Source organism: Mastigoproctus giganteus, chromosome 6 (assembly GCF_048544385.1).
Source record: "Mastigoproctus giganteus isolate SK-2022 chromosome 6, ASM4854438v1, whole genome shotgun sequence".
NCBI classification, from domain to species: domain Eukaryota; kingdom Metazoa; phylum Arthropoda; class Arachnida; order Uropygi; family Thelyphonidae; genus Mastigoproctus; species Mastigoproctus giganteus.
In genome coordinates, this window is record NC_143580.1 from 27291955 (window position 1) to 27317916 (window position 25962).

The 25962-nt window shown below is 36.3% G+C and overlaps 1 protein-coding gene across 1 annotated transcript in view; it reads left to right on the forward strand.

Annotated features, from left to right (window-relative positions):
- The window catches only part of LOC150084107 (putative glutamate receptor), a 31859-nt gene extending 6270 nt beyond the window's left edge, over window positions 1-25589 (forward strand). Inside the window, exons 2-12 of the mRNA XM_090376119.1 lie at window positions 7433-7531; window positions 11349-11554; window positions 13197-13355; window positions 13483-13653; window positions 14796-14902; window positions 16093-16180; window positions 17019-17177; window positions 17669-17813; window positions 19265-19494; window positions 21079-21332; window positions 25364-25589. Coding sequence (XP_090232245.1) covers window positions 7433-7531; window positions 11349-11554; window positions 13197-13355; window positions 13483-13653; window positions 14796-14902; window positions 16093-16180; window positions 17019-17177; window positions 17669-17813; window positions 19265-19494; window positions 21079-21332; window positions 25364-25589 — 1844 coding nt within the window. The remainder of the gene's footprint in view (window positions 1-7432; window positions 7532-11348; window positions 11555-13196; window positions 13356-13482; window positions 13654-14795; window positions 14903-16092; window positions 16181-17018; window positions 17178-17668; window positions 17814-19264; window positions 19495-21078; window positions 21333-25363) is intronic.
- The last annotated feature ends 373 nt before the right edge of the window (window positions 25590-25962 follow it).

Below are 25962 nucleotides of genomic sequence, written 5' to 3' on the forward strand. Positions count from 1 at the left end.
CCTACAACGATAATAAACCCTTAAATTAATGTTTTGTGTATTATGATCGATTGCACGACGTTATATATTTTTAGTTTGAATAAATTGTAAGATTGGTCAATTAGTCGCTGTTTCAAATTAAAATCCAGAATAGAGTATCTTCATTATGTTTGGCAAGAACAACATACTTCATGGCATATTTTATTTAATAATAAGATTATCGTGAGGAGTTCTATTGTTTTGTTCAAATTAATTAAATTTTTATTGTTTCTGTGATTAACAGAAATGAAAATTACATAACTAATGAACTCTTAATCAATTAGTTATACACTGCCCTACCATTAATATCCAGACACGTTCCCTTCGACAAAAAAAGAGCTTTTCTTGTGTCATTTAATATTTTATGCTGAAACCTTTTGCTTTTATGATGGCTTTTACGCGGCATACTCTCAACCAGAATTTTATAAATGTCAGCTGATATGTTCCTCCATTGGGCCTTTAACGCAGCCACCAGTTGGACCTTGTTCTTTGGGCTATCTCAAAATGCACGTAGCCAACGATCCAATACATCCCAAAGATGCTCGATAGGATTCAGATCAGACGGTCAGCTGGTCAATCCAACTTTTCCACACCCATGTACTCAAACCACTGTGTTGCGACCAGAGCAGTATGGCATGGTGCGTTGTCTTGCTGATACAAGTATGGGTCTTCCCAGAAGTATTTCCATAATGTTGGAAGTGCATAATTGTTCAAGTAGTCCTGGTTTTGCACAGCATTCATGGTTTTGTCGATAACAACTAAAGGGCCCAAGCCAAATTACAAAAGGAGCCCAATACCATGACACTGCCTCCTCCAAACTTCATTGTTGGGAGGATACAATCAGGAAGGAACTGTTCCCCTAGCATTCGTCACACTCAGGAACGGACATCAGACTGGTAGAGTGCGAACATCGCCTAGCCTGTCCATGGGACTGTTTTCCACTGCTCTACAGTCCAGGATTCGCACTCCTTACACCGTGTTTATCGGCGTCTAGCATTTGTTGAGGTGATCAATTCTGTTGAACTGTTCAGGTAATTCTGTTGAGAGTGCCATCTTGCATGCCCACTTTTGCAATTGTCTGTTCGAAGCGCAGTGTGCATATTTATAGCAGGTTCTGTGACGTGTTAAATGCATAGGACCTGTTTCCCAGTCCATGGAGGAGTGTCCCGGTATTAATAGTAGGGCCTTGTATGTATTTTCACAGATCATGTGCAATTAAATAGAATAAACAAACAGTAATAATTAATTATTTATGTAGACATGGGTAGATAAGGCAATGTCGAGTCATTTTGGTGTGACATAAGCACTGGGAAAGCAAAAATGAGGGTAGGTGTGTTTTATAAGCCTAATGACTCTGATGAGCATAATGAACAACTGTACAGAGAAATATATTGGGTCAGTAAATCAGGTTGTCTTATAATGGATGATTTTAATTTCCCAGATATTGACTGGAACTTGTGGGTTGGTCATTCGCACACTAGTAAGACTTTTGTGGATTTATTGGATGATTGTTTTCTGCAGCAGCATGTTTGGAGGCAACCAGAGGGAGTAAAAATGTTGATTTGATTATCGGTAGTGATTCTTCAAGCAATTAGGAATCTGCAGATAAAGAAACCACTAGGTGCTAGTGATCAAAATGTGCTGAAGTGGAATTTACTCAAAGAGGAAACTACCATCAGGGGTAAAGGGAAGGATTTTTTCTTTCGTAAAGGTAACTAACTATGGTGGTCCTAGACAGTTTTTAAATTCTATACAGAGGGTTTAATTAATCATGTTACCAACAGAAAATTCTAAATAGGAAGCATTCAAAGAATTTATCTTGGAAGCTACTAGGCTTTACATACCAACTAAGAAATATAGTTCAAGGTTTAGGCTTAAATGGATGTCAGATGAACTAATGAGACATATGGCAGAGAAGAAAAATGCATGGGATACATATAAATTAATGGGTAACATGGAAGCCTATGAGAGATATAAGTTGGTCTGTAACGAAGTCACGAAGGAGATTAGGCAGGCAAAACAGATTATAAGAAATCTTTGGCAAAGGATGCAAAGAGAAAAAGAGTTCTTTACTTATGTAAACTCTAGAATGAAGGGGGTGAATCAGATTGGTCCACTTGATATCGATGGTTCGACTGTTGATGATCCTGCTAAGGTAGCTAACAAATTGAATGAGTATTTTGCATCAACATTTTCACATCAGGAGTTACTCAGGGAGGGGCATGCCAGAGGTGTATTAAACTCTGGCAGTGAGCTAAATGATTTTGTAATAACTGAGAGCAAAATGGAGGAGAAATTTTTGAAATTGAATATAAAAAAGGCACCTGGGGTTGATGGGATCTATGCAGTTATATTCAAGTATTCAAACTCTTAGCCATAATTGTGAGAGCTTCCTTTGACTCAGGGGAGGTACTCATGGACTGGAGATGTTCAAATGTGACCCCAATTCACAAAGGAGGATCAGAGGGTGACACAAGTAATTACAGACCTGTTAGTTCTGTTCCAGGAAAATTATTGGAAGCACTACAGGATCATCTAGACAAAACTTCAGTTATAGTTCGGATACAGCAAGGGTTTGTTAAAGGGAAGTCTTGTCTAACCAATTTGATTGGATACTATGATGTAGTCACAAAGGAACTGGATGCAAAGAATAATTTTTATATCATATTCTTGGATCTTAGGAAGGCTTTTGATACTGTTGCACGTGGAAGACTACTGTACAAATTGGAGCAGTGTGACATTGAGAGCAGCTGCTGCTAGGGATAAAGGGTTGGTTGAGTGTGAGAAGACAGAGAGTGGTAATCAATGGACACTGCTCTTCGTGGACTAATGCTAATAGTGGAGTTCCCCCGGAGTTCAGTGTTGGATCTATTATTTTCTGTATTTATTAATGATATTGATGAAGGTAAATCAGGCTTGATGTCTAAGTTTGCAGACGATACGAAGGTTGGCAGGGTTGTTAATGATACCAATGATAGTACGCTACTGCAACAGGATCTAGAAAAGTTGATCAGATGGGCTGAGAGGTGGCAACTGAAGTTTAACATTGGCAAATGTAAAGTACTGCATATGAGTAGCAGTAACCCCAGAGTAACGTATCAACTGTGTGGTACTACCCTGACAGCGGTAGAGAATGAAAAGGACCCGGGGGTAATTGTGCAGTCAGATATGAAGTTTTCTGAACAATGCAGACAGGCTGCCAGAGCAGCTCGTGGGGTCTTGTCAATGATATACATTAATTTTGCTAGTAGAGAAAAAGAGGTGATTATCCATTTGTATAAGGCAATGGTCATATCACACCTTGAATACTGTATACAGGTCTGGAGGGCCTCACTTTAAGAAGGAAGTAGAGCTGCTTGAGCGTGTACAGAGAAGGGCAACAAGATTGGTGAATGGAACAAATGGTTGCTCCTAACAAGAAAGGCTTAAACTCTGCAAATTGCAGCATCTGGAAACTAGGCACGTGCAAGGTGATCTGATTGGGGTGTATAAGGCCTGGAATGGTATGGTTTGAGCATGCTTAGTGCTGATGTGATTCTTCCTTTTGCCCAGATTAATCGCCTGAAGACAGATTTTTGAATTTTTTTTTTTTGAATTTACAACAGATTTGTAAATTCAAATCTGTTGTTGTAGAAATTGATAGCTGAAATAAATAAATTCAAGGCAGAATAGACAAAAATTTGGAGCAAATGGATGGGTGAAATGGGAAGGGTTCTTTTTTTTTTTGGCTGATGCTGTATGAGCTTACCTAACTCGACGATGATTGAAAAAATTCATAAAAGTTCATCATATTTTCACAGGATTTGAACCTAGGCCGTCTATAAACGGAGTGGATGGGCAGCAATTCAAACCACAGTGCTTGTTGCGAGGATATATACTAAACATCACAACACAACAACACAACTTCTAATGCGTGATGTTCCTGTTTGCTATAGCTTGATTAAACACACTATTTTTATACAGAATAATGAAACAGAAAATGTGGATAAAGAAGCTTGAGACATGTTCAGTTATTATTGAAGTATTGCAACAGAGAACCGAAATAAGATCACTTACACAAATGGGTTTATTTTTATTTATTTTTCCCCTCTTGTGTCCCAAAAAGGATATTATTTCACTAATTTGATTCTGCGGTTTATCATCGAAGCAGTTGGTCCTGCTTCGAGGAGACCGCTTCTCTGATAAATCGCGTGATACGTAGACTACAGTTAATGAAATGAATCCAAGAAGTCATTTGTGCATAAGCACAAAAAAAAAACAATTCTAAGCAACGACTGATGCAACTGAAACCCTCTATAGACCGACATTGACAGAATCTGTGACGGTTATCATTAATCACCTGTATTTCGTGACAATCAAGCACATTGGCAACCATTCAATCTTTTTTAAACGAACTGAGAAATCAAGTCGATGGATTTCTCAATTTCTTCAGAAAGTGCTGCTGAAGTAAGCACAATGGGCCCTTAAAGGGACAGAAGAGTTTTTTTTTTAAGTCTAAGCGAATCAGAAACACAGTATGCTCACCAACATCTCACACAGAACTTTATTGTTGTTATTTGTTTCTGTCGCAAACAAACTCATACTAAGTTTTCTTTATGGGAGGGAGTTTATATCAACATTCATCTAATTGTATCATTATTATTTTCATACTAACGGAGAAATATTGTTCACCCTTAGACCTAAATGGATGTCAAATGAACTATTGAATCATGTGGGAGAGAACAAAAGTGCATGGGATGCATATAAATTATCGGGAAATACAGAAGATTATAATAGATATAAATTAGTCTATAATAAAGTCACAAAGGAGGTTAGGCAAGCGAGGCAAATTATGAAAAGTCACTTGGAAAAGAATGCAAAGAAAAGCAGAAAAGATTTCTGTCTGTATTAACAGTAGAAGGAAATTACTGAACTACATTGGGCCTCTTGTTGTCAGTCGGTTTACTGTTAATGACCCTCCTCAGGAGACAACTTGAACAAGTATTGTGCATCGGCATTCACACATGAGGAATATTTTAGGAAAGGAATGTCAAAATTTTATCAAACTCTAACAGGGAGCTAAATGACTTTGTGATAACTGAAAGAAAAGTGGAAGATAAATTGTTGAAGTTGAACATAAAAAAGGCTCCTGGAGTGATGGAATCTATCGAATTATATTAAAGGAGTCAGCAAAGAAGGTAAGAAAACCCTTAACCATAATTATAAGAGCATCCTTGGTCCTTGGATTCAGGGGAGGTCCCTATGGACCACAGATTTGCGAATGTATCCCCAATTCATAAACGGAGACCAAACAGTGACATGAGTAATTACAGACCAATTAGCTTAACGTCTGTTCCTGAGAAAATAAGGCAGTCACTGGTTACAGAGTTAATGCAGAACTATCTGGACAGGAATGTACTGTGATTATACTGCAGCAACAGCGTGGATTTGTTAAGGGGCGGTCTTGTCTAACCAAACTGATAGTTTACTATGATGCAGCAGTGACCAAGGAACTGGATGCAAAAAATAATTTTGATATCATATACTTGGATTTCAGGAAGGCTTTCGATACCATTAAACATAAAAGACTGCTGTACAAACTGGAGCAATATGGTGTTAAGGGCAAGTTATTGATATGGATAAAGGATTGGCTAAGTGGAAGAAGACAGAGAGTGGTTATCAATGGGCACTGCTCTTCGTGGACTAATATTATTAGTGATTGTCCCTAGGATCTAGTGCTGAGCACATTGTGGTTTTCGATATTTATAAATGATAGTGATGAAAGTATATAAGGCTTAATGTCTAAGTTTGCAGATGATACAAAGATTGACAGAGTAGTTAACGATAGCAAACACGGTCAGCTACTGCAGCAAGACCTAGGAAAATTAGGTTGATGGGCTGAGAAATGGCAGTTGAAGTTTGACATTGACAAATGCAAGGTACTACCTATCGGTAGAAGTACATCCCAAAGTAACATCAACTGTGTAGTACTACACTCAAGGTAGTGGCAAATGAAAAATACCTGTGGTTAATTGTGCAGTCTGATATGAAATTCTCTGAGCAGTGCAGACATGTGCCAGGACAGCTCATGGGGTTTTGTCAATTATATACAGAAACTTTACTAGCAGGGATAAGGAGGTGATTATCCTCTTATACTAGGCCATGTTTAATCTCCATCTTGAGTACTGTATATAGGTCTGGAAGCTTCACTTTAGGAGAAATGTAAAGCTGCTGGAACGGGTGCAGAGTAGGGCAACCAGATTAGTGAAGGGAACAAAAGAGTGCTCGGTATGTTTCCAAAGGCTTCAGTTCTTCAAATTGCAGCGTCTGGCGACTAGGCATCTGCGGGGAGCTCGGACTGAAGGAATTAAGGCCATGAATAGATTAAGTACACTAAATTGTAATGATTCATCAGACCAGCATGCTCGTTTCCAGTCCTCCGGTGTCCAACCAGCATGTTGATACTCCCAGCATTCGCCGTCGACGATGATTAGCGGTGAAGAGAGGATGGCTGTTAGGTTGTCTGCTGTGGGATCCCTTAATTCTGAGTTTGCAGCACATCGTCATTTGGGATATCGTTCCTGCATTCCCCGTATTGTATTGCGATATCAACTGTCGGGACGGTACAACGCGTACAATCGACCAGGAATGGTACAACGCGTGGTTCCCTTCACTTACCTCGAATTTAATAATAATCCATCCTTTAATAATCCATTTCAGTTCTGAAGACAGGAAGTGTTTGACCCGTTCGATACCATTCTTTGTACACCTTAACCAGAGTGGGCCGTGAGACACCGATAATTTGTGGGGCACTCGACGCACGAGCTTCCATTATCATGCCCTTTTGAAACTCCGTTATATCTGTACTACGTCTCATAACTACTACGTTTTCAGCCCTGATTTGCACAACCACTACTGTAGAGTACGCAACTGTTCTGATTTTAATACTGCGAGCTATGTGGCATAGTCCATTACAAATGGGGTGATGGTGGTTATAATTCAGTAGCCATTAAGTGTACATACATTATGTATGAAAAGCAACTTTTAGGATTTAACGTGGTTGATCTTTCTAACAGAACTATGTTACTTTCCGAAGAAAGGATGAGAAAAGGTGGAAAACTTCATTTGAGTGACACAGAGAACAGTAATGGAAGAATTAATTTCCCCTTTGTACCCAAATACGGCGCCTCCGTAGCACTCCAAAAACTCTGATTTTTCATTAATCAGAGCATAAGATAAACCGAACAGAGAATACGCATGATTTACAGACATGTATATTAATACCTTACTACCTTAGTTGCCTCGGTGCCTAGTTTAAAGACCGAATCCGACTCTGACTGAATATGAATGTTTTATGTGTCATCTTTGAAGTTGTGGAAACTCATTCTAATGTAGTAATTTAAATATTTTTAAATTTCTTCTTTCCTATTTTCAGAATGGAAATGTCATGCAGTAACAGAACTCATCAGAGAACTGTATAGTAAAGAAGTTTCTGTGATGTTTGATATTTTGTATTTATATTCGAAATCATACAGTAAGTTGGCTTCTTTTTCAATTATGTTCTCCATTATGCTGTAGAATATTTTTGTTATCTAAGTGACTTTTCCAATGTACCAAAACGTTAAATTAAAGGAGATATATATATTAATTTATATACATTAAATTACTTACCAGAATTTGGAGTGAGATAGCGATCATTTTTAAAAATTATAAGATTGTTTCCAAAAAAACAGGCAGTGCATCATGAAATTTTAATCACTATCATGTCTAAAAAAAATACTTTCAAAAAATACGATTCGGAAATTTAGTGGCTCAGGAACTACATTTTGCTGAACTTAGCCACGGCTCAAGAATTAGTCCAAAGAATTCGATTATGCATAAGTAGATGGCAAAGAATATGGCAAAAATATGCATGCCACAGACTTTATTTTCAAAAGAGGCGCAGATAAAAAAAAGAAAGCTGATGGATTGTTTCATATTAAGGCAACTAAAGGGCCATGTATATTATTTAGGTCCTGCTTGCTGGATGAAAAACCATGGTAACCGCCTGAGACCGATTAATTCGGCCACGGTTTAAAAAAAAGCCCATAAAAGTCTTTGCAAGTAAATCATCCTTCCAGAAGTGGAAATAAACTTTGTACAGCCCCTTGAAAACCTGTAAATTAATCGGAAAAGTTGGTAAAAATTATTAAAAGCCCTTCCAAAAAAATTCACATTGGCAAAGGATGAAAAATTTATTTTAAAGATATCTTCATATTTATTTTAAATATAAGATGTCCAGCACTTTTACTGACCTTCTCAGAAGTGAAAGCCATTCAGCTACTTCTTCTGAATATCTTTGAGAAAGTAATCATAACAGCTTTCACAAACCATCACATCTACATAATCTCATTACCAAGAGATCAAAGACCACAAACTGGCTAGAGACCCTTATTTGGATACAAATCGAGGACTTTAAAAGCAAGCTAAAAATTTAACCTCATATTCTTTGACATCATATCAACATATGATAACTTATAATACGTTGATTGCACATCATATAATCCGCGGATCACAATTAAGCATCTTAGAAGTAACCATGATTGCTAACCATGAAGTAACCCAGACTCCGAAAATTCGGTCATCCAAATTACAAATACAACTACATGATTTCTAGGAGTATTCTATCATCATCATCAGTAATTCAGTTTTGTGACTGGTCAGTTCCTCTGATGAGCTGTCGCCATCTTTGTCTCTCCTGTGCCGCTTGTTTTAGTTCCTCAAAGTTCTGAATTCCTATTTGATCCAGCAACATCCCGATAAGGTCTACCTCAGGTCGTTTTCCCTCCACAATCCCCCTCCATTGCATCAGAATCAATCCACCATGCCGAATCACGTGGCCTGCCTATTTTATTCTAGTTGATCTTATTCTACTTAAAATTGCCTAGTTGATATTATTCTACCTAAAAGTTGATCTGATCCTATTCTACCTAAAAGTTGATCTGATCCTATTCTGCCTAAAATTTGTTCTTGGACATGTCTTAATACTTCCACATTTGACACTTTTTCAGTACATTTAATTTTTTTCCATCCTGCGCCAGCACATCTCGAAGGCCTGAAGTTTCTCTCTCTCTCTCTCTCTCTCTCTCTGTCTCTCTCTCTCTCTCTCTCTCTCTCTCTCTCTCTCTCTCTCTCTCTCTCTCTCTCTCTCTGTCTCTCTCTCTCTCTCTCTCTTTGTTAGAATCCATGTCTTTGCTGCATATAGTTCCATTGACCAGATATATGTCTTTATTATCTCCTTCCTAATTTCTTGTGACATCTTCTGTGTAATCAAGGACAGTTTATTCTTGAAAGATTGTTTTGCCGTTGCAATTCTGGATTGAATCTCAGTTTGACATGAAATGTCCTGTGTAAATTAATACCCCAGTTACCTAAAGTTCTCTACCTGTTCTATTCTTACTCCATCGACCTTAATTCGGAAGGGGATTAACCTTTTACCAATCATCATTGCCTTAGTTTTCATAACGTTTATCTTCTATAGGAGTATTTTTTTTTTTTTTTATGAAAAACCCCAAACATGAAAGGTATCAAAACTTATAGTACTTAGTACCGTGCATGGGTTGAAGGAGAAGTATGGGGAGAGGGGGATGCCGGAAACTTTGCTCTAGAGACTAAACATGGGTTTCACCACTTCAAGCCTCCAATAAGCAAAGTGGTGGTATTTCACCGATTGATGAAAGTCATCTACCACCTATGAGTATGCAACATCCCTGAAAATCAGTTGTGGATTTCCCTCTTTTCTGTAGTGCTTGAATCTCTTCTGCCAACAATTAAAATTACCTGTCATGCGTAGATGACCTAAAGTAATTTGTCACGTCAGAGAAGCTAGATGATTCAATTGCTATTCAAATACAAAGGTCTATAGAACTACGATGATATCGGCCTGAAACTAATAAATCCAGAGAAATCTTTTCAGATCTCACACGTCTATAAATGAATGATGAATTCATCACCTACTCTCAGTACGCTTTAGTTAAAAAAAAAAAAAAAAAAACGCCAGATTTCATACGGACCTTTAACTCATGGATAATGAACGCCATAACTTCTAGACGCACTTTTAACTATGCAAAGTCCAGTCAAACATTGTGGTTTTTAGCAATCGGCAGCTCCTTGCTGCATGGTGGCACGTATCACGGTGAGAAGCGGTAAATGGGATATTGCGGGTTCATAACATGCGGTCCACATGATGTGGGCGCCCGCCATTGGCCCAGCAGAAGTCACTGGGCCAATGGCGGGCACTCACATCTCATCGATGGTCATAGTTAACTCAGTTCTCTCCAGCCTTGTGAGAGCCGATAGGCAAAAAATTGTAGAACGCCTTACCATAAACTGCGCGTAGCTTAGTGGTTATAATCACCATCTTCTCCAAACCGGGTGGAAAAGGCGGGGTTTGAATCCGGTCAATGATGCAATGAACTTTCTTGGGCTTTTTCAATGCTTGGTTGAGTTATTTGGTCTCAAACGTGGATAGCAAGGTCCATCCCCGAGGAGGGGAGATACCCGTGCAGTCAACGCAAACGTTTGACATTTTCTGCTATGCGGTATGGACGGTAAATGGAGAGTACAGCGACAAACTGCAGAGAGTAATCACTATGATGTTCTGGTCCAGCAGAAACAGGCAAGTGGTGGCAATTATTTTTATGGGAATATTTTGCTGGGAATCTCTTGGAGCCCTCATAATCCTAGACAGCTCTCTGAATGTTAAAACTACCTATCCATTGTGCCTGGTCAGAGACACCCCTTTGCAATGACTGTCTTTTAGAATAGCACAGGCGGATTCCCAGTCAAAAATAAAATAATATCCTGAATATTCCTGCAGGATAATGCACCCTGCCACGTTTCCGTTATTGCTCTAGAATTTATTTCGCATTGCAGCTTCTGGATGGTAACCATATTGTGTTAAGCCATGAGTGGTCAAGAATTGTCGTGTAACAAAATGACACAGTCAGTCAAAACTCCGGTGTCTTGTTTTTGATAGCATGTTATTGCTCGGCAATTTGACATAGAATATTGTAGGCGGACTCATTATTAATACCATCACCTGTTGTACAAGGGTCCATGGCGATAGCGATCTTTCCATTCCTCCACTCGTGGGATGATGAAATTAAAACTGTTTTTTGTTTTTTTTGCATAATATTTTACAATATTTGAATTATTGTAGTATTTTATTTACACTTTTAGAACATTTTATTGGTACTGCAGCTTTTATTAGATCATATTTTTTTACAGTAGTATGTTTGCATATTGCATATGTTAGACATTTCAAAACCTTCAGCAGAGTAACTTTTTCAGAGTAACCATTTCATTTTCAGATGGCATAGCCAGAGAATGCATAATAGAAGGCATGTACAAAAGAAGTATATCAATCTATGTAAAAGATGAGGAATCAGGCGTGAATTTTCTAAATGAATTAGCAGATCCTTTCAGTACAAAATTTTTTAAGGTGAACAGAGGAAAAGTCTTTGTTGTGATTGATGATACAAACAATATAAATGATACAATTAAAAGGTTTGAAAAGGTAAGTAGTGGAGTAAATGATTTATTTAATATAAGTAGGTGAATAACATTCTTCGATGTGATAATCGCTTGGTTAATAAATATTCCAATAGGCCATCGAAGTTCTTTGTAAGAAACTTAAAAGGAATATATTTTTAAGAAATAAACATCCCTCCCGGTGTATGAGATTGGTTAGTGCCAAGACTTCATTGATAAATGGGTATTCCATGCTGTAAATCCCTAGTTGGTTGCCTCGATATTCGACAGCGATTCTGCCACTTCTTGAAACATTTCTGTACGCGCTTTTTTTTTTAATTTCCTTTAGGATGTCCTGTTGCTTTCGCAGCATATACAATAGTTACGATGCATGTTTCATACAGTGGAGGCAAAGTGTGGGTTCAAAGCCTGTCCTAACGAGATGAAATTTTATCAGATGAAATTTGGTCAGAATAAGAGGAGGGTAGAATGGTATTTTTCCGCGAAGGAAGACTTAATTAACTCCTTGTCGCCTATGGCTATGAGGCCTTAGCTGACAACGATTTAATTTTTAGACTTTCTGGTTTCAAGGTTTAATTTGGTTGTTTAATCAGCTAAGGCCATACGGCCTTAACTCATTAAACAACAAAATTAAACCTTGCTGACCAAACGTGTCCTGCGATTTTTCATGGACTTCTGAAAGATGCCCTTTTCGCGCAATTTTAGTTTTCAGAGGAGAAATCGTTGGAAACTATATCTAATAAACAGGAAGAGTGCAGGAAAACACCCATATTGCCCTTACCCAGAAACTATCGCACATTCAGATGGGTTCAAAAGTGAACTCATCTGCTAGTTTGGCCACTGAGCCAAACTAGTAATTGGCATTTCTACAAAGAAATTATACAGACAGAGATACTGGAAGTTCCTCACTGTTATTACAGTGGATATAACGTCTTCTCTCCTGGTTTTTCCTGGTGAAGCTCGGGGTCTTCGTCCAGAAAACAAGCAAATCGACCAGAGAATATTGTACATGCAGTTTCCAGGCGCAGAATACTGACGCCTCACAACTTTAGTTGCTTTGGTGTTTAAATACACACACACACACTAAGATATTAAATGTGTAATAATTCGCGCACAAGAGTAACATTCTGTTGATCCTCTGTTATTTTATTCAGTTCAGCTCCTTCTGATTTTTTCTGGTTCCCAAAACTAAACTTTTATGCTAAAAGAGTTTTCATAGTATAGCAGAGAGCCATAAAAAACACTTTACGTACTGGAGGACATCACAAGACAAAGGATCTAACTATGCTTCCCACAATTTCGAATCACTGGACTCAACTCGCAATATAGCAACTTCGCGACCAAAAAAAATATAATATACGGTATTTCTCCCTGAAGATATCTTTAGATATCAGTAATTTTCATAATTGTAATGCACGTGATTTAATTTTAATGGTATGTTCGTAAGTTCCACGTTATATTTTATTTAGAATGTATATTCCTCTTGTGATGAAATAATTTAAATATTTAATGGATGGAAATTCATTATAAGAAAACAAAATATTTGTATAATGAATTCCTATATAATGGGCTAAAAATTTCAATGCCATTTATACATTACAAGTGGTTCCTTATATTTTTATTTTTAGTTATTAGAGATTTTTGAGAGATTTTTCCTACTTTTTCAGATACATCCTAAGAATAAGTACTTAAACAGATGGTACATAATTTGCGAAGATCCATCATATGAATTGTACGCATCGAAATACTTCATGAACTCCCTATCTAACATTTATCAGATCATCTTCATTACTCCTTTCCAAAGTAACACCTCTTCTCTAGAAAATGTAAGAACCTTTCACATATTGAACAGTGCCAAAGCAGAAATCTGATAGAAAAATAGTTTTTAGAATAATCATTTTTCTAAATTTTGAGGACAGTTAGAATTAATTATTTACTTTTTTGTTATTTCAGTTTACAGTTAACATCCAGATGTACATGTATATAAAACCTCTTTTTCCTGCATCCTCCAATACTGCCCGAAAAGTCTCTTTTAAAAAAATCAAGTCAAATGGAATTTTCTTAAACCAGCCATATGAATGTAAAAACCTTAATGGTGTGACTTTGAAAGCAGCATTCCTTGAGGTAACTTTCATTATGTATATATATATATTTAAAAGTAGATAAAAAGAAAATATGAATCGCTTAACTTTAAAGCCCTCATGAGTAGCACAGTTTGTAGAACTGCGGTCCTCCCCCACACTGGAAAAGAGTTCGAGTCCCATCGATGACGTGAGGATTTTTATGGGTATTTTATCACAACGTGGCCAAGTTAGTCGGTCTCAGGCGTGGGTAGCATAATTTTTTCTTTTGGAAACTCTGGTTTTTCGTTCAGAAAACAGAAAATTGACCACAGAATACATGCAATTTACAGACAACTTGGAAGGACATTGATTTTATTATTAGTATTTACTAGGAAGATGCACTAGCACAAGTCAGTGAGGACCGTCACCTATCAGATTTGCCTATGAAATGTGCAAAAATAAAAAAATCTGATTTTAATATATATTTTTTTCAAATAACAGCCATATATCGTTTTTGTACCGCAATCTTTAATAATTTTTTTCTTTTTAAAAAATATACTAAAGATATTTCGCAATACTAAAGACGTGTGTACTAAGCATCAAAGCATTTAAGATTATGAGGCATAAGTATGATCTGTGTATAAATTGGTGTATTGTGTGGTCGATTTACCTGATTATTGAAGAAAAACCGGAATTTCTTAGCGATAAAAGTATGAACTCTCATCCGAGACCGACTAACTTGGCCACATTGAAAAAAAAAAGCCCATAAAAATTCCTTGCATCACTGAAAGGATTTGTTGGTGTTTCAAGGCCTTCACGAGGGCCTTGAAACATCTGAAAACATTCAGTTTGCTTTGTTGAATGAATTTTAGTTAATTATATTGAATAGATAAAATTTTCCTAACTAAAGCACCCAAAAAATGTGTTTTTAGTAAAGCATACAGAAGTGAAATAAAAGTAAAGCGCAGACTTTAGCATTCAACTGACACAAAATCGTGCCAACCCACTATTCGTGAAGAATTAAAATGAAAAACGAATATTCTAACTTTATATACGCTTGCAATTTTATGAATAAAACATTTCATCAGAAGAACCATAACAGTCTTTTCCTGAAAAAAATCGATAAAATTATTATTTATATCTATTTATGTTTTTTTTTTTTTAATTTGTTTTCTAATTGTTAATATTCTTGATTTTCCCTAGTATCCCATGATTGTACAAACGAAGACAAACACTAAAGGGAAAAAAGTCCTAAGCAAAGGTCTTGGAGTTAATCTCTTCCTAATTTTGTCAAACATGATGAAATTCAGGTACGAACATCCTTCAATAACGCATAGTGAAAGTTGTATATTTATACAACTATATACAACTGTATATTTATACAACTATAGATGTTTTCTAAATTATGTAAAGTAAGTGGTCATCTTCAATTTAATTTATTTGGTATTTGAAACCCTCTTGAAAAGAAATGAAAAATAAATCCTAGTATACTTCAATTATACGCGGGTGTTTGTTGTATTGAACAAAAGACGAAAGTACTTCTCATATCGCATCAGATTTCCTACGCCTCTTGACTGAAAATTATATCTTGTTGCCTAAGACATTTTCACTGCCACTCGACAAAGATGCGCTTTAGAGATGCCACACACTAAAATGGTTGAAAAAGCTGAACGTCAGGAACGATCAGGACTTCTTTAAATGGATGGCACGCTGTTCCATGAAGATAAACAATCTCATAAGGTGCATCAAACCGAGGATCCCCTTGAAACAGAGAATAGGAGATTGTTGACTATACCCTATAAAATCTTGATCTTGCTCCCTCCGATTTTCATCTCTTCGAAAGAAATAACTTCGAGGCGAGCTGTCTCAGGCATGGATACTAGGTTTTCACTGCCCCCCACCAAAGGAAAATAGGGCTTTTCGTCCAAAAAACAGGCAAAACGTACATATGAACTTATTACACATGGGCAGGTAAGTTGGCTCTCGAGTGGCCCATTGTGCAACCCACGCCAAAAATACTGATTAACTTTACCACGCTGCGAAAAGAGCCCATAACAAAAAAATGTCCATCTAAGGCATTTTCCTTAGGGTGTGGAAGAACAATGATTCATAAAAATGTTTATCAAATATAGCCAATATCTGATAAAAAAAATTCGTGGTAAACTTTCAAAATTCGAAACTCAGACTAGCAAGAGTAATAGCCACATAGTGCAAGGAAGCCACAGGCTTTTGCTGAAAATAAATGCTTATAAATGTCGCTATAAATGCTTAAATAATTGGCGATTATGCATATAATATTCATATAACCAACAGTCTGTACACACCATCTTTCGTTTCCTCACAAATAAAACAGTTCTTTGTTTCAAAAATAGGAACTTTTTTAGATGTACCTTCATACATTTCATATATAACCTTGGAAACTTAAATCTCCCATTTCTTTTTGTCTGTTTATTCGTTAATTATACTGTTTATAATATTTTAAAATCTTCCATTTCAACAGTTATGAACTTTCTACACCTGCAGATGGAAAATTTTCAGGAATAATGGGAAAGAATTTTACAGGACTCATTGGAATGCTTTATAGACAGGTAAGATTTCAGATAAGACTTTCCTTGAGAAATAACTGATGAAGACAACTTTTAAATATCTTATATTATTCATTTGGTTTAAATATATGCTAGAAGAGAATCGTTTTACCTTTTGTAGGGTCCAAGTGGTATTTAACTCAAGGATTGCATTTTTTGAGTGTTATTTTTCAATTTTTGAGTGTCACTCCAGCTAACATGTTTTACTCCATCCAAGTAATTTATCTAGGTCTCACTGGAGTTACGATTACTGTCATTAAATACCCTGCCCGCCTTTTTTATCATAATAAACTCAAGAATTAAATTTTGATACCCACATCAATCACGTCAATAGCAGTAATAAATATTAAGGGGACGTTGGTCCATGAAGTAATATCAACTCAAAAGCTAATACTTATTTACTCTTGGATTTGACGTTCCCCTGATAATTTTTAATCCATGCATCTTTCTTCTTTTTGCATCCATTTTGGTGAATCACCAACACTTAACATCAACCCTTTTGGTGTTACGAAAAACATAGACGTTTCCAGAGTAACTTCTTTGAATTTCCCATTTTGAATGTACGCGTCTTCTGATTTTTACTTTCATTAATTGAAAATACGTTTCTAAGAATATAAATTTCTTTGCCAAGATAATATGGTTGCACCAGTTTCATATGTTTTATCCTCTCTCATTTAAAAATATCAACTAATTTTTCGGCACGCTGTATCTATTACACTTTTCATGAAATTAGTGGATCTCAATAACTGTAGTCATTGAGATATAAATGGAAGCTTATATGTTCTTAATTGTTGTTATTTTGACAATTATTGATATATTTAATTTTACTTTATTTATGAAGGAAGCCGACATTGTCATTAATGGAATGTCACTGCTAAATGAGAGATTTCTAGCAGCAGATTTTATTTACCCCCACGGATATCTCAGAACGGTTTTCGTAACAAGGTCTCCAAGATCTTCATTGAAACCCGAAGTTTTAGCAGCGCCATTTTCCATGCAGGTAATTAGTTAAAGGCCTTTTCCAAAATGATATTTCAAAGTTAAATTATTATAAAGTAGTAGCTCTAATTAAATATTTCATCAAGCATACTGTTCAGTAATATTTTTCGAATCAAGCAGAAACTTGCTAAACTTATGTTGCTTTATGTTTATTCCAGGAGTACCATTAAGAATATGTCATTGATCCACTGTCGGATCCTCGGGAAAACGTTGGACTAGGCTTGTTCTTAAATTAGTATTACCTAAGTAATGGCGCTCCTGGAAGTTTGTGTAAAGTTCAAAAAATTTTAACTTTATATCTTTCTCCTGAAATGTTATTAGATTGTGGAAATCCAGTAATATGGACATCATCCTCACCGACATTTAACTTTTATTTATATGTTTATTCTTAAGATGTTTGCACGTAAGATCTACATTATAATTTTTGTTCTTCCCAACAAACTTGATACAATAGGAAAAAAAATTCTCAAGAAATGTGTTTATTTATTTCAGATGTGGTTTTTAATATTGATCACCACGTGCATTGTGGCTGTATTGATGTACTTCATTTCATTAGTTTCATCCAGGATTTCCTGTATTACCAAAGCAAATCTCTTCGACATTGCCTGGATACTATACGAAAGTCTTACAAGACAAGGTAAAGGATTTAGAAAGTTCATTTACATATAGTAATTAAAAATGCTCCCTGGTTAACCACAAAAATGATAACCAAACTTGGGTATGACTATTTCACAGAAAGTATGATATAATGTACCGAGTTCGTTACATTTCAGGCGTATCCTATTATTTATTTATATTAAAGAAGAGTAATATTTATTACTCTTCTTTTATAAACTGTAAAACCCTCTTCTGAAACCGACTAAATCGGCCACCGTGCGAAAAAAGGTGAAAAATGGGGAAGTAGTCTAGTGCAGTCAAATGTTAAACCTAAGCAGAGCAGAGCAGGGACAATAAAGTGTAAGTTAACGTTTTTATTCTCTTTCCGCTCTCTAAATCACTTATATATACACTGCCCTACCATTAATATCCGTACACCCATCCATGGATGGGGAAACAGGTCCTATGCATTTTATTTTATTTTTATTAACAACAAGATACACAACAGGTAACCATTAACAGTGTATCTGAGATCAGAACAATAAACATAATAACAATAATAAGAGATCCAACAGGAAGGTAAACATTGATATAGATTTAAACATTAAAATCATATGTACAAAAGAGGATTGCATTAAGTTAAGTTAGAAGTAAAACAAGTAATAATTAATCAGTTAGATAATAGAAAAATAATAAAACACATAATAATAATAAAGTACAATAATTAGATGAGGGCTAGTCACTTTGCAGTTTAAGAGAAGAGGCAAACTTGTGGATGGAGTTCATCAGTGGTTGGAAGTTATCAAAGAAGTCAATGAGAGAGTCATTTGGAGATTCTGTTCAGTGGACTGAACTTCATAAAGTCCGTGGTGGCAGAGTCAAGGCGAAACGGTGTAAGGTTCCGGACTTGTCTACAAAGAGTATTGAAGTTGATTTTGCTAAGGATATCAGATGCTTCATAAGTTCCAGTGAGTACTTTGGCTAAAAGGGTGATGTCAGCAGTAACTGTTCTAGTGCACAGAGGCCTCAGATGAAAGTAATCACACAGCGATTCATAATACACTGAGTGATAGAATAGAGGATTGCGGTACGTAAGGTAACGGACAAAATTTTTTTGGACTGCTTCAATTTTGTTAGTTAAAGTCTTTGTGTGAGGATTCCAGATGGGTGAACTGAATTCAAGGATTGGCAGAACAATAGTTCTGCCAATGGGGAATAATTACTGGTTTAATAGATTGGCACCTTAGAATCCCAGTTTTCTGAGTGAGAAAAGAATTGAACGAATCAGCAAAACCAAATTATTTAATACATTTAAAGGATCGAGTTCACCGGCCCAGATATGAAGCATGTGAAAAAGTAAATGTAAAATTTTTAATGTATTATTCAATAATTGCATTTTAATCAATCGATTACGTGAAATCCCGAAATTATACAATATTGAGAGGATACCAAAATTCTGAATTATGTTAGTTTAACTCTCTTTGGTTTCAGAAATGAAGACAAATATGTTCCGATTGACCTCTTTTCGTCTCTTGACTACGTCATGGCTAATATTTACATTTGTTGTTGTTTCTGCATACTCTGGAGCTTTCCTTTCTTTTATAACACTTCCAGAAACTGATAAGGCCATAGAAACTGTAGCTCAACTAGCAAAGGCTGTTCGAGAAAAGAAAGTCAAGTGTGGCACCGAAAACAGGATTGCATCGAGCAATTTCATAAACGTAAGTGAGAGCGCTTTTATATTTATACAGTATCCCCAGTTTCTATTTGTTGTATTATGACCTGACACCGATGAACTGATCAAAGCAGGAAACGCAAGCTCAAATTAGTGCATTTGTTGATATATCTTTATAACCTGCTTGATTGGTACAAGGGATTACGATAATATTACATGGAACTAGCTGAAAGTTTGAATTCCTTGTTAACAGAAGGAATTAATTTTTATAAATGAATAATCTGTATTCCAATTACAGTATGTTGCCAAGGGTTTGCAAACAAACGGATATTACATACAGAAAAGTAAATATGCCAAAATAATACATAAAAATAACAAATAATAGTAAATATAAAAATGCATTTAACTCCAACGATGATTGGACGGTAAACCCGAACGATTTTGTATAGATGGAAGAAGAGTGAACAGTCTTCGGGAACATTCAATCTAGCCAGAATTTTGTCTGGTTGTCAGTTCAAAGAAAGAGGTCATTCGACGCAAGTTGCGAACTAACTAGCGTTGAATCACTTCTATACGCTCAATCGACTTAGTTACATTCGTGACATATATGCGTTTGTCAGCGTCCAGTTCTTGGATTCTTTAGGCCAATTGACGTTTCAAATAAAATTGCCATATTAGGGTTACTGGAAAACAACCTCATCCACCCATGTGCATGATGTCTATAAATTTCGTGTGTTCTTTCTTGTGTCTATAAATTAGAGGCACGTATAAATCTCGTACCGACTTCGTTGATTTGGTATTTTCGTAGAGTCAACTAATGCTACGAGTTAATCGGTGGCCAAGTTAGTTGGTGCCTGTAAATTACGCGTATTCAACGGTTGGTTTGCCTGTTTTCTGGAAACGATCCAAATTTTTGGGAGGAAACATGTAAGTTGGCCCGAAACTGACTAACTCGGCCATGGTGTGAAAAAGCACACAAAAATTCTTCTCGTCTGAATTCGTATTTGGCCGTAATCAATTTAGCTTTTTGACACCAGTGTATAAGCCCTAGTGGTTAGCAAGTGGTTATAGTCATTACTCTCCCGCACTGTGTGGAAAAGTAGGTTAAATTTGCATGCATTCTGTGCTTATTTTGTCTGTTCTCTGTGAGAAAAATAATTCGCTTCTCCTCCGAGACTGACTAACTTGGCCAAATTGTGAAAAAAACAACCCAAATATCGTTAAATCTTAAAACTTTATTCAAGTTTTTCCACAAGTTAGTCCAATTTAGTTGGTCTCGGACGAGAACCAAATTATTTTTCTCCCAGAAAATAGACAAAATAACCCCAGAATGCACGCAAAGATTTATAGATACAATATATACTTGCACTTCGCGCTGCACTCATTCACTCCCTAATATGATATGATATCATATAACACGAAAGTTATTCAAATCTAATGCAATTTTCATATTGTACCATCCTCGCACAATATCCAGTTTACTGAATTCTAGAACTTAAAATAAATTATGTAAAATTATTTTAATCTAAATTAAAATACGATACACGTCCCTACCTGAACTGAGCATGTAATGCAACGTGTTCGCCTAAATTCTATTAATTACCATTTCATAATTGTCGTTTCGTTTCAGGCAGATCAAAGTGAAGACATGAAAGTGATAGCTAACAGCATGAATGAGAATAGTGATTGCTCCAGTGTAGATGAAGGATTATCTAAAACTCTCAAAGAGAGATTCTGCTTCATACATTCTGATTCCGGCATTAGCTTCTCAATTCCGAAATACGGAAAGAAAAGTTTTCAACTTGGAAAAGAATCTCTTTCTTTGTTGTTCGCTGGATTGTATATGAAAAGTGGTCATCCCTGCCAGGAAAGATTTTCTATTATGTAAGCCTAAGTAGCAGTTCTCTTATTATTATCAACACTATCTGTGAATAAAATACTGTATTTTAAAATGAAATTTCTGAACTGATTTGTATTAAGCAGGACGGCATGACATGACATAAAAAAGTACCCAGCAATCTCTATAAATTAGTATACGGTATATAAAGTTCATTTTCTTGTAAGGTCCTGTTATCTTCTTTTTAACCCATACTACATCCAGCCATTTTTGCAGGGTCACCATTGTTACACCAACCGCATCCAGATAAGATTCCTTTGGCCTACTTCAGTGGCTTGGTGTCATGAAACATATATGAATTCACCTGTTAGTATAGCTTTCCATGCTTCCAAATAAATGGGATATATCGCAAGCTTAATTTACAATACGCTACCCGAAGGTTATTTTGGAGAGATCTAATCTTCTGATACTTCCGAAGATTTCATATTGGTGATCTTTTTCTAGTTTCACCTGCCATCGAGAATACAACTCCTTCATTCAATCTGCACACCATCCTTAAGTCTCCAGTCTTCACAATCCACATTTAGAAGCATTGAACCTTAATTTTCAATTGTAAAATCATATTTGTAAAGGATCCAAACAATTTTTAAACAGTAGTCTGGTTCTGGTCGTTAATCACCTACTCAAGCTTTTCATGTCCTCTTTCATGATATCATTAAGAAAGATTAGAAAAATGCTATGTAAAAATGGGGTTAATGCTCCAGCATCAGTCCCTGAGGAATGGAACTCCTCTTGTTATGCCAATCCATTCTGAAGATTGGCTATTAATGACCACTCCATCGTCCTCGCCTCCCTTCAGCCAGTCCTTTCTTGATCCATCTAAATATCTTAATACCAGTTTTCCACAGTTTATAAAACTGACTCTCATAACTTTGAGCATAGTGTAATATGGTTACAGCTGCCCTGTTGGGATGTTCAATCGCAGCCAGTACTCGGAATGGACGCTGGAACATTCCAAATCGTAATATTTTCTATTTTGAACCTGATCACAGCAGTATCTAGGATGTAGCGAGACTGGTGCCACAACCAGAACACATCCAACCATCTGCAGGTCTGTGGCCGGAGAAAATTTGTTGATGTGAGAGGCAGATGTAGAATGAAAATAATCTTGATCTAATAAAACCATAATCTGTAAAATAACGGTAATACAACAGTGGTACGAAAAGTTGGTATTTCGAAATGTACGTACATCGGAACATGTAACGAATAAAGTATTGCAGCTGACCCTCACCGGCTTTCACTCTTCTCAACTAAAAACAAATACTGTAACTACAAGTACAGCGGGGACAGGAATACCGACATAGGACATTTGAGGAATGTAAAAAGGTCGCTGAATTTGATGGATCTCGGTTTCAGCTGATCCATACTGGAAGTAGGACTGTCTGCGCGGGTAGCACAGTGGTATCGTCGCCGTCCTTCCCACACCGGGTGGAAAAGGTCCGGGTTCGAATCCCGTCGATGACGCGAGGAACTTTAATGGTCTTTTTTCATTCCGTGGCTGAGTTAGTCGATCTCAGGCGTAGATAGCAGGGTTTTTCACCCAGAAACTGAGGATTTTCTTCCAGCAAACAGACAAATCGACCATAGAACACGCGCAATTAACAGACATAAGACACAGCATGGCATGTGAATTTAATTATTCGGGTGGCCTAAAAATAACAGTTTGGTTTTTTTGGAAGTAGGACTAAAATATGGTGACAGTAGGATGAATCAATGGACCAATGGTGGCGGAACTGTATGAAGGTGTGGGAAATGCTTTCATAGCACATGTTAGGTGCCTAATATTGATGGATCAATATCTGAATGCTACAGCCTATAATCATTGCAACCAACTAAGCGCGCCTCTCCATGCCATTAATTTTTGTTGTTTTGCTTTAATTTGATATTATTAGATCCCACATGGATAATTGCATTCCACAGTTTCCCTAAGAACTGATACTGGTTAGTGACTTACTCTGGTTCGAATTCATTTATCTTTATTACAGAAAAATATTCCCAATTTCCCTGACAATTGAATTTCCCACTATGATCACCTCTCTTGGAAACAGAAAAGACAATGTGTGATGTTCCAGGGATTACATCTTTCTGGCGAGCCCCACCTGATACAGTGCAGGACACTTAAATAACTGACAAGAATTGAGGTTTATTACCTCCCAGGGCATCTATTCGCACTTTCAGATACAGTATTAAATTCTGGAGTTCTCGGATGATGTAGTGTTTCGCAGATTAGAGTCAGTAAACCAGCTATTACTTTCAAATGTGTTAATTTATTTAATGTAAGTTTAATTATTTTATTATATTATACGTAATTGTTGTTATTTAATGAAGGCTCCATGGTGGGAAGACTCTATCTTCCCCATGACGTGGGAGAATGATCCGTATCTCCCTATTGGGGGATATTGGAAGAATATACGCAATAGAATACAAGCATTCATGATGCACACCAACTTGAATTTTCTCTTGTGTGAAGCTTATATTTTCTGACGAAATAAAATATTTTTGCTGATTAGATAAAATAACAAAGTAAAATACTTTTAAAAGAAGTTCATTGGTTGTTAATAAAAATAACGTATCTAATTATGTATGGAAGGACAATGGTGTTGCTGTAAGAGGTTACGCCTTCTATTGTACAATTTTCATCACTGCCCAAGCTATTTTGATGATTCTGTTGGCTAGAATGATGCATAGGATCAGCAGTCTATCTTTAACGATTCCTTTTGTCTTGTTTCCAGCAAACCTTTTTTTTATAAAATAGAGTTTCGATCTTTTCCAAAGCTGACGAAACCGCTTCATGGAAGATATTTTCAGAACACTGGAGCTTTCCAGTGAGGTGAGACATAGATATGACAACTTAACAATAAATGTAGTCTACTTGTCACTAAGCTACTGCCCTACCAAGTCATTGAAAGGAGTCTATTATGAACAAGGAAGTTCACCGAGTTATTAAAGAGACCCACCCCAATACTACATACTTCATTGCTAACAATAATTGTAGTGGTTCATCTGGATCTATGTAGCCAATTAAACTCAGCAGTTAAAAATTAGAAAACTTTTGCAAATGCCGTCGACAGATAATTAAACGTCTGCAAATGTAAGTTGGTAAGTTGTCATATAGTATGATTACAATTTCCATGATATCAGGTATGTATAGTACGCTTCCTTGGGCTCTTCTTATTCAATACCGTAATGGGAAAGACAGGTGATCTTTCCGATTTTCAGAAAACTGTTATTATTAGAGTACGTTTAGCAGGAGAAATTTTCTGACGAATTCCTTCATTTTCGAAATTTCGAAAGCAACCATCTGAAAAGAATAGAATGAGACAAAAGGAAAATGCAGCTCTAAAACAAAGGAGTTGGTATCATGGTATGAGGTATGTTGGTTGATACGGACTGGGTCCATTTATACGATTAGAAGGTCGTACTACATCCATTGAATATCTTTCTGTCGTATCGGGTCAACTTCACCCTGCAAGTGCTTAATTTTTACTCGGATTGCGATGGATTCTCTCCAGACAACGATGCAACTGTTTACAATGCAAATTGTAAACAGTTGTAATCTGAATGGTTCGTGGAACATTCTCAAGGTTTCCAACATCTATCCTGGTCGCCTAATTCTCCAGATCTGAATTCAGTTGAGGACATCTGAGCTATATTGGAAAGGGCTGTTTGGCTTCGAAGTTCCCTACCGACCATAATACAGTAGCTGACAAATTAACTTATGGAAGAATGGTCAAATCTAGTGCTAGACTCTCTCAGGTATCTAGTGATATCCATACCATGAAGTGTACGAGCTGTAATAAGGCAAAAGGTTTATTTCATATCCACTAGATATTGACAAAAGATTTCTAATTTTTTTTCCCAGTGAGAGTATGGTAAAAGAATATTACACGAACTGTGATTTGACTTTAAAAAATAGTTACCTGAGTAGAAATATGAATATTACTTTTTCTAAAAATCTTCATATGTAATTCTGTTATTTACGAAAAGTAAATCTAATCTAATTTATTTTTCCTTCCAGGATTATGAAGGTTATGGAATCTGGAGTTAATAATAAGTGGCAAGATGAGTTAATTTTCCGCCAAGAACTAAAGTGGAAAGCTGATGGACTATCTGAGCAACCTTTCCAAGCATTAAGCATTAACCACCTGAAAGGGGCATTCGTCCTTTTAATTGGGGGTTTTGGAATATCATTTTTAATTTTCCTTGTTGAATTGTTGTTAGGAGCGTTGAGTTATTCAAAATGACTAAGGGACCTACAGATCGTGAAAAACCTTTTCAATATACAGTATTTATTTATCAATTTTAATTTCACCTGTAATGTAGTCTCAAACTTGTTTTGATATGATATAACCCATTTCGGTTGATGAAAAATTGAGGGACATATAATTGCTGTACTTCTTGATTAATATCCTAATTTTGACACGCAATGAAAAAAAAGACTTCAACTCAATGAGATACTTATTTAACTGACCCTAAGCATTTGCTATTTATTTTATTTATTTATTATTTTTTTTACAAAAGTCCCCTCGTAGGTAGCACAGTAGGTAAGAGTGCTGATGCACCTAAAATCCTACAACAACAACTTCGTAAAGTTCTTACTACGATATGTTGTTGCTT